The 13521-nt window shown below is 36.6% G+C and overlaps 1 protein-coding gene across 3 annotated transcripts in view; it reads left to right on the plus strand.

Annotated features, from left to right (window-relative positions):
- Positions 1–13521, plus strand: part of NET1 (neuroepithelial cell transforming 1) — a 52790-nt gene that overhangs the window by 35153 nt on the left and 4116 nt on the right. For 2 of the 3 annotated variants that reach the window (XM_082387150.1, XM_082387152.1), the window contains 6 exons: positions 10187–10294; positions 10705–10872; positions 11269–11331; positions 11663–11759; positions 12141–12217; positions 13047–13304. In XM_082387150.1, the coding sequence (XP_082243276.1) occupies positions 10187–10294; positions 10705–10872; positions 11269–11331; positions 11663–11759; positions 12141–12217; positions 13047–13304 (771 nt within the window). Of the gene's footprint in view, positions 1–4882; positions 5181–10186; positions 10295–10704; positions 10873–11268; positions 11332–11662; positions 11760–12140; positions 12218–13046; positions 13305–13521 lie in introns of those variants that run through there. The other variant, XM_082387151.1, reaches the window with a different exon arrangement.

A 13521-nucleotide genomic window follows, 5' to 3' on the forward strand; every position in this document is an offset into this window, starting at 1 on the left:
TAATTGACAGGTAGTCTGTTTTCAGGTGTGGTGCCAGGGAACAAGGGGGTGTCTAATTATGGGACCTTCTAAAGAGCCATGTAAAATACACCACACAGTTGTCTTCTCAAGGGTCTGAAGAGGGGCTTTTATCCACTAGCTCCTGTGCTCCATTAGTCAATGGCTGTCCCATGGGGTGTTAATCCCTCACACTTCCAGGCTACACGTGTAAATGCCACACTCAGCATCCGAGAAGCCCAGGGTGGAAAGCCAGAGAGGCGCAGCTGAGGCCAGGAGCTGTTGGAGGCAGAGCTGCTTGCTGCAGCAACAACTGGAGTAAGAAATGGGCTGAGAAAACAGGAGGCCGGGCGCGAGACAGTGTTGTTGGTCTTCAGGTTTTGACCTTAGCTGAGTTTCCGGGGAAAAAGGCAGAAAATCCCACTCAACATTTTGTTATATAAGTATAAGCGATCTTTACATGATACTGGAAGATCCCTATGTACTTGAAATAAAAAGTCACCACTAACAGCACCAATACCCAATTTTATTTGCTGTTTGTATTATCATTGCAAAAAGAACCATGGTTTTGATAACACCAAGCTTCTTAGCCTGTCAGCTATTCTTTTTATAGTCTTTCTAATAGTATTAACTGATCTGAGTTGATCTTTTCCCAAAGTAAATTCTTAGTAAAGCTTGGACATACTCAAATTTTAATCCAAATGACTTTTAAGAACTCAGATCCACATATAACTTCATTACTAACTTCTTTCATACTCATCCAAATGTAACTGCCTGTTTTGGTGTTGTTTTTAACTCATTACTAGATATTTTGGAACTCTCATTCCTCAGAAGTTTCATTTTGTTAATATTTCAATCAGTGTTTCCTTTTTTAGTAAGATTAGAAATTCTATTTTTAACTAACCTATTTTCAGTGAGATACATAGTAGTTATTTGTAATCTTGAACTCTAGAGTTTTAAAGTGGAACATAGTTTTTTTATATTTAGAAAAAGTCCTTAAAATATTTCTTATGAACTGTGGAATCTTTTTATACACTTGTACGATTTTAAAATATATGTTTAATTTAGCAATATAAAACATGAGAGCTACACAGGGCTAAAGATAAAAATTTTACTAGCAATATAAGGTCCTTACAAACATGAAGTGGAAAAAAGTAGGTTGGCAATTGCATTTCACAATATCCCTTGTAGAGGGCAGCAGAGAGCTTAGATTTTTGTTTTTTCTTTACCCATAATAAGGCTTTCCTAGCCTAATTTCCAATTGCTTGTTATTGTTCCAGACAAAAGTAAATAAAAACAAATATCTATACCAAAAAAAGTAATGATTATTCTTCAGCTTTAATTTAGTTCTAAATTCCAGAATTCTACTTTCACATTAAAAGGAGAAAAAAGGTAAGTAGGGTAATAGTCCTTTTTCTGTAGAGAAGGGAAACATCTTTCTCTTTACCTTATTCAAATTTTAGGAAAGGAAGCATTGAAGGCTCCATACAAACAGAAGAACAGAGGCTATAACTAAACCTCATTTTTGGAAAACAGTAATTTTATCAAAAACTTGATTTCTTAAACAAAGCTGCATTATTACTTTTAGATAACACAGTTATGTTTTTAAGTTTATAAACTCTAGATTTTCTACACAAAGATACTCAACCAATCTGTGTTTCAATTGTAGAAAGTCATATAAATAATTGCTATTAATAACATCATTAAAGTAAACCATTGATTGAAATAGGATCTCTTCTAAAACTTAAGCAGCTGGAACTATTTTGTTACTATCTTTTTATTTACCTGCCTATAATACAAGTAATCTCTCTACTGTGGTTTTATGCTTTCCTTCTCTATAAAATGTTGGCAGTTATTTAGCAAAACTAGCCTGGGACTAGGAGATTGGGTTTTAAACCCAGCTCTGCTCCTAACTCGTAGAATGACAACTAGCAGTGCCTGAGCACTGAGCTGTACAGACCGGTGCTGAAGGTGGTACACGGATTGTCTCACGGGGAAGAGACGTTGCAGCCACAGTTGAGCAGACCAGATTCAAACCTGTCCAGCCACTGATGACCCATGCAACTTGGGACCAGTTTCTTAAACTTTCTGAGTTTCCTCCATCTGTAAAATGAAGGTAATAATACATACTTCCTAAAGTTGGTTGAATAAGATAATATGCATAAAGCTCCTAGCACAGAGTAAGGACTCACATTTCCTTTTTCTTTTTCCTCACTGTCCAGTTTCCTTCTAAGAAAACTGAGGAGGATGCATTAATGATCACAAAGGACCTTTTCAGCCCTCGTATTTTATAGAGCATTGTTAGAGTCAAGATTCTCTCAGGTTCATGGCTCAGAGTGCTAACTGAACATCCCTTGTCCATTGTTGCTTTTATAGATGCTGTCTACAGTTGTCTAAATTATAGTTAGACCACAAACCTGAACATCCAAAATGAAACTAAGATTTTAGGTTTGGTGAGCTGGGATTTTTCTACTGGGACTATCACTATTAGACCCTACTTGGCTTTTGCAGGCTATTTCTGCATTTAAGACTTCTACCTTTACCCTTCGGATCCTTACTGAAGGAGAGAAATGAGAGATATCCTTTCCCCTCGTTACCTTGGCCTTACCTCTATCAGAACTAAATAGAAAAACATAGTTTGGAGAAAGACATCAGGTAAGAGAGCATGAGAATGCCCTAGCAACTTCTTTCCTCACTCCCACTCTGCGTAAGTCCTTTATTCCCTTATGAAACTAAGTAGCCATAAAGTATTGGCCTTACTTGGCAACCATTTTTTAACTGATGAAACTAACTGAACCAGACTTCTGGGTTCTTATTAGCTCTGAGGGCTTAAGCAGATCAGTGTTCTTACCTGTAAAATTACAGAACTGGATTCCATGATCTCTAAGGTGCTTCCACTTTAATGCTGTATAGCATAGAACTACCTACCACAAACAGCCTCTCTTAAGGCCAACTGCATCACACATGTTGCCCAGGTGTGACCTGGTAATAAAGAATAGTTGATGAAATATAACCAATCACCATTACTTTTTTCAAAAGTCTAAAAGCAGAAAGACAAATTAAGAACATCATCCCAAATGCAAACCACATTGGTGTTTATGTAAGGGCAGCGTTCTTCCTTCCTGCAAGAAGTAACACTGTCTTGCGAACCTTAGTAAATTGTTTTTTATAGATTATTTGTCATTATAGTCTATGCCCACTATTACTCTGCTCTATTCACTCTTCAAACCTTTGTGGTTTCTCTTTTGTCTTTATTCTGCTGAACTAGCACACTTGAGGTCTTCATTAAACTTGTAATCACTAAATCCATGAATCTTTTCTTACCCTTCTTAATCTTTTTGCCATAACTAACACCTTTTCTTCCCTTGGCATCTCTCCAAAGTTAGATTCTTGGGCCTCTTTTCTTTTTGTCCAGATTTTCTCCCCCAGGCATCTCATTCACTTCCAAAGCTTCAACTCTGATCCCTGTGTCTCCAACTCCCCAGTCTAAATCCACCCTCTGACCTCTTCAAGTCCTTGTCCAACATTTCCAAGTTCTAGCTCAATAGTTTTATTAGCATGTTTTTCCACCACCGAAGACTGAGTATATCTAAAATGAAACCCAGAATTTTCTTTCAAAGCTTATTCCTCCGTATTTCTTTATTTGCATTAACAGTTACCCTTCCTAACTTTACAGTCGTTGGCATCTTTGACTTCTTGCATATGTTGTCTCTTGCACATATCCTTTTCCTTTCCCAAGGAAAAGGCCCTACCTTAGGCAAAGTTCTTGATCCCTGACTGTGATTTTTGCATTATGGTTCCAGCCATCTTTCAAGCCATCTTAAACACCACCTTACAACATACCTCTCATTATCTCTCTCACGTGCTCAGTAAAACCCTCTGCTCGTCTGTCTTTACCCAGCCTGTGACCTCAGGCTGTGAGTTCGCTTTTCGTGCTCCTTTGGGAAAGCCTTGCACTTTTCCCTTGCTCAGACCTTTGAAAAACATAACATGGCCTTCAAGGCACTGAAACATGTTACAGCCTCTTTCCTAGTGTCTTTGCCACCCTCATCTCATCTGCCAGAAGTGGTTTCTGAACTCCTTGCTAGCTGTACAGCTTATTTTGGACTTGTCAAAAGCTGTCTTGCATTACTTATCTCTTCGTGTGGCCTAGCTTTACACAATGGTCTGTTAGCGCTTTAGGAGCATATATGAAACCTATTTTTTTCTGTCACCCATAGCATCTAGAACAGTGCCTTCTACATAGATTTCTCAGATTTCTCTGACCCTAATAAATCCTAAGAATAGAAATGTTTCTGCAAATTATCAGCATCATATCATTCATAGTAGCATATGGTTAAGAGGAAATCCTACTTTTCGAAATAGAATACAATACTTACTGTTAAAGAAGAAAATCTGCTTTGTTGCAGGCCTACCAAACCAACAGAAGTAGGGTTGCTTCATAGAGGCAAGGCTTTGGACTAGAAATTGCACTTACGTTATATAAAAGCAAGGCCCCTGGATAATTAGGCTTTTCTTTAGTATATACATTATTTAACTCTGAATTACGATTTTCTTAAAGTTGTCAAGTTGTCCGTTCTAAATTATTTTCTAGGAAATAGGGTTTTATAGAAAAAGTATCCCTGTGTGCAGCTAAGTACTAAGAAAGGTAACCTAGATACGCAATTCATTTGTCTTTGGGAATGCTTTTTAAATCAGGAAAAGCCTCACAGTAACCCAGTTTCCTTTTCCCCTCTGGTCTCACTATAGAAATTCCAAACCTCTTGATAAAGAGCTTTCTTTGGCAGAGAAAGCGGAGAGGCCTAGGTGTGCCCCGCTGTCAGTTAAGGGCGGTCACGTGTCCCTCGGGTGCCCGCCCACTAGACCCGGCCCAGCCGGCCCTGCCCACAGAGCCTGGAGTGCTGCTGGCCTTTCGAGCGCTCGCAGAAGCCGACGCTACGCTGGAGACGCTGGGTGATGGCTGCGCGGGGCAGCTGAGCGCCCAGCCGAGCCGAGCCGGGCCGAGCCGAGCCGGGCCGAGCCGGGAACTTCCCTGCAGGCGGCCGACTCTGGGAGGACTCGGGCTGGGGGCGTGAGGGTACTCGGAAAGCATGGTGGCGCACGATGAGGTCGGAGGTCTCCTACCTATTAAAAGGACTATACGAGTCCTCGATGTGAACAACCAGTCCTTCAGAGAGCAGGAGGTGAGACTTGAAAAGCCAAAGGAAGGTTTCTAACTCCACGGAACTTTTACGATGTTTAACAGTTTATTAACAGTATATTGTTAAACTTAACTTTGATCTCACTGAGTATTAAAATGTATGACTTTGATTTACATGCCGGTTTGAAATGTGTTTAGGAACTATTTATGCATAGCGTAGCTTGAGTGTACACAAACTTTTATACAAAAGAAAAACATTTTAAATGTATATGCTGTTCAGTTTGGTTAAATTGGTCACATTTCCGATGCTTAATACAGTTTTTTGTTTGGTTGGGGTTTTTTGGTTTTGGGGGGTTTTCGACCTGCATTTATTTATATTACCTAGTAAGTCTTAGGAACTGCTTTGTGGAGTAAGAGGAAAATAAGAATCCCTTCCTTGCAAGTTAGTGCTAGTGAACAAAATGCCATCTGACCTAGTGTTCATTTTTAATTTTCTTTCCACGTCTGATAAGTTCATTGTGTGTGACTTTTGTTCTTAAGAAAGCAAAATGTGTTAAAATATTTAAGCCAACGAACCATTATTTAGGTGCTTCTGCCCTCCTTGCTTTAATTACCTAAGTCGTTGTACTTTTTAAAAGTCTTTATGAACATTTATCAAAATAAGTGATTTTTACGCCATTTTATTTAATTTTGATAGTTGACTTAATACTGTGTGGGCATTCTATTTATATAGCACACCACAATAATATATACACTCCATGGTTATACTATATTATTATACTTCTTATCTTCATTGGGGTGATGGTTTTGTGGCTGTATACATCAAAATTATCTATACATTTTAAATATGTGCAATGTATTGTATATCTCAGTATAGCTGTGTATTATACATATGCACACCTTTTGGTAGTTAGAATAGCTGCCGTCTTTCAAAGGTATGCTTTCATTTGGTGTGATTTGGCTTTGTTTTTTGTTTTTCTGTTTGTTTGGTTTTGGCTTTTGTTAATATGTTTCTGTTTTCTCAAAAGTGGTCATCAGTGTAAATACTAAAACTGAACTAGTGTTTTGAGCTAGTCTTTTTGTTTGGTATCAGACACCGGCCATGTTTCTGGCATACCTTTATCCCAAAGATTAAAAACACCAGGAATGTTGTCAGGTTTTTAGCAACACAACCTTAAATAAATAACTAAATTTGACTATTTCTGTTTCTAAGAGGAAAGGGAAGACATCCTGTGAGATAACTTATCTTTATCTTTTTATAAATAACTTTTTCTTTTCATTCTTCTTCAAAGTTCTTGCCAGGTAGAGGAGAAAATTATTTATCCAGTAACCCAAATGAGTAAACCCAGACACATACTTGTTTTTTTGTGTGTCTTGATTTGGTTGACTCTAGAAGAGACCCTCCTGGAATATATTCTCTTATGTGACATCATTAGGAGAAAAAAAACGTTTTACAAAAAAACTGGGTTCACAACAGAATTTTTCCATGTTGTTGCTTTTATGTGCAAGGTACATTCCAGTAAAAGACTTGAAATTGATTTTAACAATTTTCTGTTTATAGATATCCAGAAAATATTTTAAGGCATAAAATCTGACTGTAACTGGATTAGTAAAATAGATTGATTAAAAACTCAGTCTCAAGTCAGATTCCCTATAACAATGTATGTGATTGCCTGGCTAAACTAGATAGTGTGGTTAAAAGCTAACCTAAGTAAACAACATAAATGAATATTAGAGTTCGTAAAGTGAACTCTAGCCCTGGTGAAAGGTTGCCTACAGTAGAAAGTTCCTTGAGCATGTAAAACTTGCTGGTGTTCTTTATCTATTCCCGTAGGTTTTCAGATTGTCTTTTGAGGAGAGTGTGTAGTTTCAGTATCTGTACTCGTTCTTCAAGCTTCTTGTATTTACCATAATGCTGTTAACAATGCTCCAAAACAAAAATAAACAACCACAGCAGCGAAACCATTATGAAAGCCTTATTCTGACTGATGGTAAGATAGGTAGAGTCCTACTCCTCTCTTCCTTCTTTACCTCCAAACCCTGTACCTGCATTGTGTCTGCAAAGGGGCAGAGGTGGGCAGAATCCCAGCTCTCAAAACACCAAACCAAGATAAAGTGGCTCATCTAGACCTCTAAAGAAAAACTGCTTTTGGTTGTAGCTCACCTGGACCAAATTCTAACCTATAAAGAGAATTTTTTGTCCCTACCCTATAGGTGACCTATGAATGCATAGTTCATAACACTTTTCCACAAAAGTTGTCTGTATGATTTTTTTCAAATAATGTATTTTTCCTGAAATTGGTGAGCCATATTCAGTATTATGCCTTTACATTTGTCACACTTTTTGAGTTATTTTATTCATTAAAATTCTTCACACTTTTGAAATAAATATATATGCTAAAAGTTTGTGTTGTGTCTGCCAAACATTCATCACATATGAACTTTTAGTAAGGCAGGAAAGTTACTTTTGGATCTTAAAAGCCTGTGTGAAAAGTACAAGGTGTCCTCCCACCCCACCCCCTCCCCCATGTACTTCCTGATTCAGCACTACTTTGGTACAGAGAGATTTAAGAGTATCATGCTGTACTGACTGAGCTAGCCAGGCGCTCTTACCAGACGTTTTAGATTAGATACAGTCCTGAGACTAACATCTCCTTTGTGAAGAAGTGAGATTATAGGTGGGTTTCTAAAGGACTGTGGAACATATTTAATAACAAAATACTGCTTAGCATTATATCCTGCCACCCTAAAGAGACAAAACCCACATTTCAGAGTTTTAGTTTCAGAAAGATGCTTTAGATATATTTAATTATCTAAATCTAAATTCTGTAGTTTTAATTTTAAATATAACAATTTTAAGTTACCAGGAAATTAATAGTTGTACTGATCCAAAGATAAGAATTTTTTGATTTTATGTATTAAATTAGATATCAAAAATTCTTTTCCTTCCAGCTAAACTAACATTTCCTTTCAAATTCACTGGGAAGAGCACCTTTCCAAAGACTTTTAAATTGAAATTAAATATTTTATGATTTACTAGGAAGTCAAATTGGTTATGCTCTAAACAAGGAAGAGGAATTAACCTCTCTTTCCAAACTATGGAACAGAACTTTCTGACAACTGCTTTGTTTCTAGTTGGCGTTGGCATATCTTACTTTGTGAGGTAATTATATCCCCATTCAAACAGAAGCGTCTTTGTCCTGTCTTTACTCAAGAGAAAGGAATGCCTTCTGCCGCCTTCTGCCCGTGCATGTGTCGCTTCAGTCTCGCACAGATGGGTCTGGTAAAGGCATCCACACATGGCCTTGGCCACACAGTGTGTCATTTTACTACATATCCCGGAGGCTTCTTTTTTGGTTCATTTAACATTGGCACATTAGTGGCTTTATAGTCACATTTTTACTTTGGAGTTAATTATTTTGGCGGGGGAAGGTTGGTCTGCAGCACCACCTCTTAAGGACTCAGGGGCCTGAACTCTGTTGGTTGTCCACAAAGTCTCCTTACCTTAGTGGGTCCCATTCCCTCCTCATATGTGTATATACCTTTAGGAGCTTTAGTAAGTTTAACTGCTTCTTTGAATATTCAAATCATTTAAGTTTCTTTCCGGAGGATTTTAACCCTTTCTGCCACTTTACTTTTAAATTATTCTTAGGGAATTATTTTTACTCACTTTCCTCGTCTCTTTTTTATGACCAATCAGTTCTTTGATTGGTCATATCAAAGAATTCTTAGGAAAAAATTTTTTTCATCTGTCATTTTTAAGTGGTAATTTTTATATAATTTTTTATCGTATATCCTTCTGAAGTCTCATTAAAATTATTTTGTCAAGTATGCCACAATTGTCAAAGGCACCAAATACAAACAAATAATTATGCTCCATAGACAACATAAAGGATAGGCCTGTTTTATGATCTGGCCTTCTTTATCTCAATAGCTGTGTGAGTCACCTAATGGTATGCCTCCATTTTCCTAGCAGTAAAATTAAGAGTAATGCAATTTGTAAAATTTTGAGATCTTTGAATGATAAATGATGTGTTTGCTATACTATTATTATTTTAAAAACAATACATGTAAAATAATATGTCTTCTGAATTTGTATATATTTTTCCTTGAAGTTAATTAAATGTATGAAAGAGGATCTAATTATTTATAAATACCAACGTTTACATAGTAAGTAGAAATATTCCTAAGAAAGAATGTTAGTAATAGCTAAAACTTAGTATGCTCCAAGAACTGTTCTGAGCCCTTTAAACATACCTTAATCTTCATAACACCTTTATAAGAGAAGTTCTAATATTAACCCCATTTTACAGATGAGAAAACTGGGACCCAGGATGTTTCCTATCAAGTGTCCAAACCAGGATTTGGACCCAGTCAGTCTGATTCCAGAGGCTGAGTGTCCTCTTAACCACTGTCCTAACTGTGCTAGAATACCTCCACAACAGGGACCTACCTCACTGCCTTTAGAGCTGACCCATTCCAATGTCAGATGCGTTCATTTAAAAGCTATTCTCTAACTGAAGTATTCAGGAGTGAAATGATAGAATGTCTGGCATTTGCTTTAAAATATTTCAGTAGAGGCAGAGATGAAACAAATTGTTACACTAAAAACTGTTGAAGCTGAGTGATAAGTACATGAGGTCCATTATGCTATTCTCCCCTTTTGTGTATGTTTGAAATTTTTCTAAATAAGGAGGTATTTTTTAAAAGTTACTCTCTATATTAAGCTAAAAGCTTCTAAAGGATTTTAGAATCTGTTTTAATTTTGTTTTTTTTTCTGTTTAATGATAGTATGTTATGTTCTCAGAGTGATGTTCAGATATTTGACTGGCCTTTCTTATACCATTTATTATTTAATAAATTACTGTTATTCATTAGTGTTCTTTGTATTTCAACAATGAAAAACAACATTCATTTTCAGAGTTCCATGTTTCTGCATTTTATACTGTACAAATATCTGGTTTTTGAGAGGGCTTAACTTTGTCCAAACTTGTTTGAAATCATTACACCTAAACACACATTTAGTATAACTTGTTTTTGTTTTCACAGGAGCCAAGCAATAAAAGAGTTCGACCTCTAGCTCGGGTCACATCCTTGGCAAATTTAATCTCTCCTGTAAGAAATGGAGCCGTCAGACGATTTGGTCAAACCATACAGGTAGGGACAAGTAATGTAGTGAGGGGACTTTTTATAAAAGCCTAAAACTTGCATTTTCTTTGAGTCATACAAACAGGTTTGTACTATTATACTTAGACATAACTTTCCTTTTTTGGAATATGCTGGTAAGGCATATTGTTGCCGGAACAATATTTATATAACCTCATTATATTAGTTTGTATCTTATATCAAAGCAAGATCTTGGATAGTTTTTATTCACAGAGAATTTTGACTGATAAATATTTTAGAATACTGCTAGATAGAAACTTGGATAAATGATTGTTTTATGCATAGAGAAATTCTCAGAACCTTGCTTTTAATTTGTCTTTCTATTTTTTTTAAGAAAAAAAAATAATAATTCCTGTATCCTCCAAACCTTCTTCTCATTCACCTCTTTCTTTTCTTTTCAGTCATTTACACTTCGTGGTGACAACAGATCCCCTGCTTCTGCCCAGAAGTTATCCAGCAGATCGACAGTCCCGGCGCCCGCCAAAAGGAGAAGCAGTGCCCTGTGGTCAGAGATGTTAGACGTCAGCATGAAGCAGTCTTTAACCTCCAGAGAGATCAAACGTCAGGAGGTGTGCCACGTTCCGTAGCAAGGCCATGTGTACTGGCTTAAACTAAAAAAAATAGACCCTGATTCTTAAACATATGTTTTGCCAGAAGAATAGCAAACTAATGCCTATGGCAAGATAAACTTGCATTTTTGTACTTGAGTGCCGTTCATAACACATGCTGAGCAGCACCTGTGATGGGGGGTGGTCATCCAGTTTAACAACTCAGATGGGGTAGAATTATGAAACCTACGGCATCCTCTAATTTGAGATTCCATTCTGAATTACAGTTTTCAGACTGAGTCACTTTAAAAAGCGCCGTTCAAAACGTCAGTTAAATAATGATAAATATCAGTTGTATATAATTTTTGTTTCTCAAAGGGAGGAGTGATCTATGATGTTTGCTGGATTTTTTTTTAGGCAATATATGAAATGTCCCGAGGTGAACAGGATTTAATTGAGGATCTCAAGCTTGCAAGAAAGGTCAGTAAATAACTTTCTATCATGTGCCATAGTTTTTAAAAATTACATTTCACAAATTCTAAAGGATGGTTTTCTTACCTTTAGAAGTTGAAAAGTAGAGAATATCTACTGGTGAATACTTCTTTTAGATGAGGTTTATTAGATGCATCTCTTCAAATATGAATATCAGTAAGTCTATTTTGGGCTTAACATATACTTTAATTTCTTTTATGTATAAAATAGAATCCACACTAGTTTTACATAGTTAGTCATGCTTGCATTCAAGTACAGATCTCTCATCATGTTTTATTTGCTTGATCTCTTTGTGTGACACATTTCTCCCCTCTGACAGGCCTACCATGACCCCATGTTAAAGTTGTCTATTATGTCAGAAGAGGAACTCACACAGATATTTGGTGATTTGGACGCTTATATACCCCTGCATGAAGGTAAGATAATGCTACCTAATTTTCATAGGATTCTGAACAGCAGTAACAAGTAATTTTAAATCTAAACTTCTAACTTAGTGCTGAATATTTTTAAAATTTTTATTGAAGTATGGTTGATTTACAATATTATATTAGTTTCAGGTGTACAACATAGTGATTAAGATTTTTTATAGATTATACTCCATTTAAAGTTACTATGAAATATTGGTTATATTCCCTGTGCTGTACAATATATCCTTGTAGCTTATTTATATTATATATATTCTATATATTATACACAGTAGTTTGTACCTCTTAATCCCCTGCTCCTTAATCTTGCTCCTCCCTGAATTATTTTTTAATTAAACCTATTATTGGCATTTCTGCTTCTTTACACTTCAGATTTGTTGGCAAGAATAGGAGAAGCAACCAAGCCTGGTGGAACAGTAGAGCAGATTGGTCACATTCTTGTGAACTGGGTATGTAGCAAGTTGTTGCCTTCAGATAGGTTTATACAGATGTGCCAGACTTCTCATTTGTGATCAGTATCACATTGATTTGATCCAGTTACTGGATTCTAAAATCAGATAAATAAGGCATTAAAACTGAACAAATTTACATAGCTGTAGAAGTTACAGTCTCTGTTTAAAAAATATTTCATGAATGATGCAGTTTCATTTGTCTTAAGAATATGTTCCTCCTTAGACAGAATTCCCACATTATATACCATCAGTTATCTGTTTTATTCTCTCAGTTGAGTGCCTGCCAGATGCCAACCGCTGTTCTAGGAGGGGTGACTAGAGATTCAGTGATAAAAGATAGTCTCTGCATTTATAGTCAAGTGAGAGAACAGTCAGTAAATAACCAGTCTCAAGGCTGGTGAAGAATGTGAGAGAGGAGGGCTCAGGTGTCCTGGGAATACAGGAGACCGGCATGTAATTGAGGCTGGGGGAAGTAGGAGGCATGAGTCTTTGTTTGGATTTAGCCATATTAGGGAAATTGAAAAAGGGCATTCTCAGATCGGCCCGAAATACTATCCAACCCCCATTATCACCTGCAGGAAAATTTTCACAGCTTGTTAAAACTTTCAAGAATAGCTCTAAGTATTCTATGGTAAATTATATTAGTTTTTCAAATGTTAAACTGATTCTGAACTGTGATAAACCTCAAAGGATCATATAATAAGCTTTTGATAAAAAAAAAAAAAAAGAATAGCTATAAGTTTTGTGTTTTGTGTCCACAGTCTTACTAATGGACTAAATTGTAACAGGAACTCATTATACTTTGTTTTCTCTTATTACTCTTCAGTTGCCAGGCTTGAATGCCTACAAAGGCTACTGCAGTAACCAGCTGGCAGCCAAAGCTCTTCTTGATCAAAAGAAACAGGATCCAAGAGTCCAAGACTTCCTCCAGCGATGTCTTGAGTCTCCCTTCAGTCGAAAACTAGATCTTTGGAGCTTCCTAGATATTCCTCGAAGCCGCCTTGTTAAATACCCTTTACTGTTGAAAGAAATTCTTAGACACACTCCAAAAGACCACTCTGATGTTCAGCTTCTGGAGGAAGCTGTAAGTAGTCCAATAAGTGATTCTTATGTTTTTCAAGTTTACATATTAGCTTGCCTGAGAAAGATATACAATGATACTCTCACACTGTCTGCATGTTGAATCAGCACAGTGAAGTTTTCTGTAGTCGTTTTAAGTTCTCGTATGTTACTGCACTGTGCACTAATAAAGAGATGTGTAACACATAACACATTTTATATTTATATTTTAGTTAGAAGAC

The sequence above is a fragment of the Balaenoptera borealis genome (assembly GCF_965194805.1).
Source record: "Balaenoptera borealis genome assembly, chromosome: 3".
NCBI classification, from domain to species: Eukaryota; Metazoa; Chordata; class Mammalia; order Artiodactyla; family Balaenopteridae; genus Balaenoptera; species Balaenoptera borealis.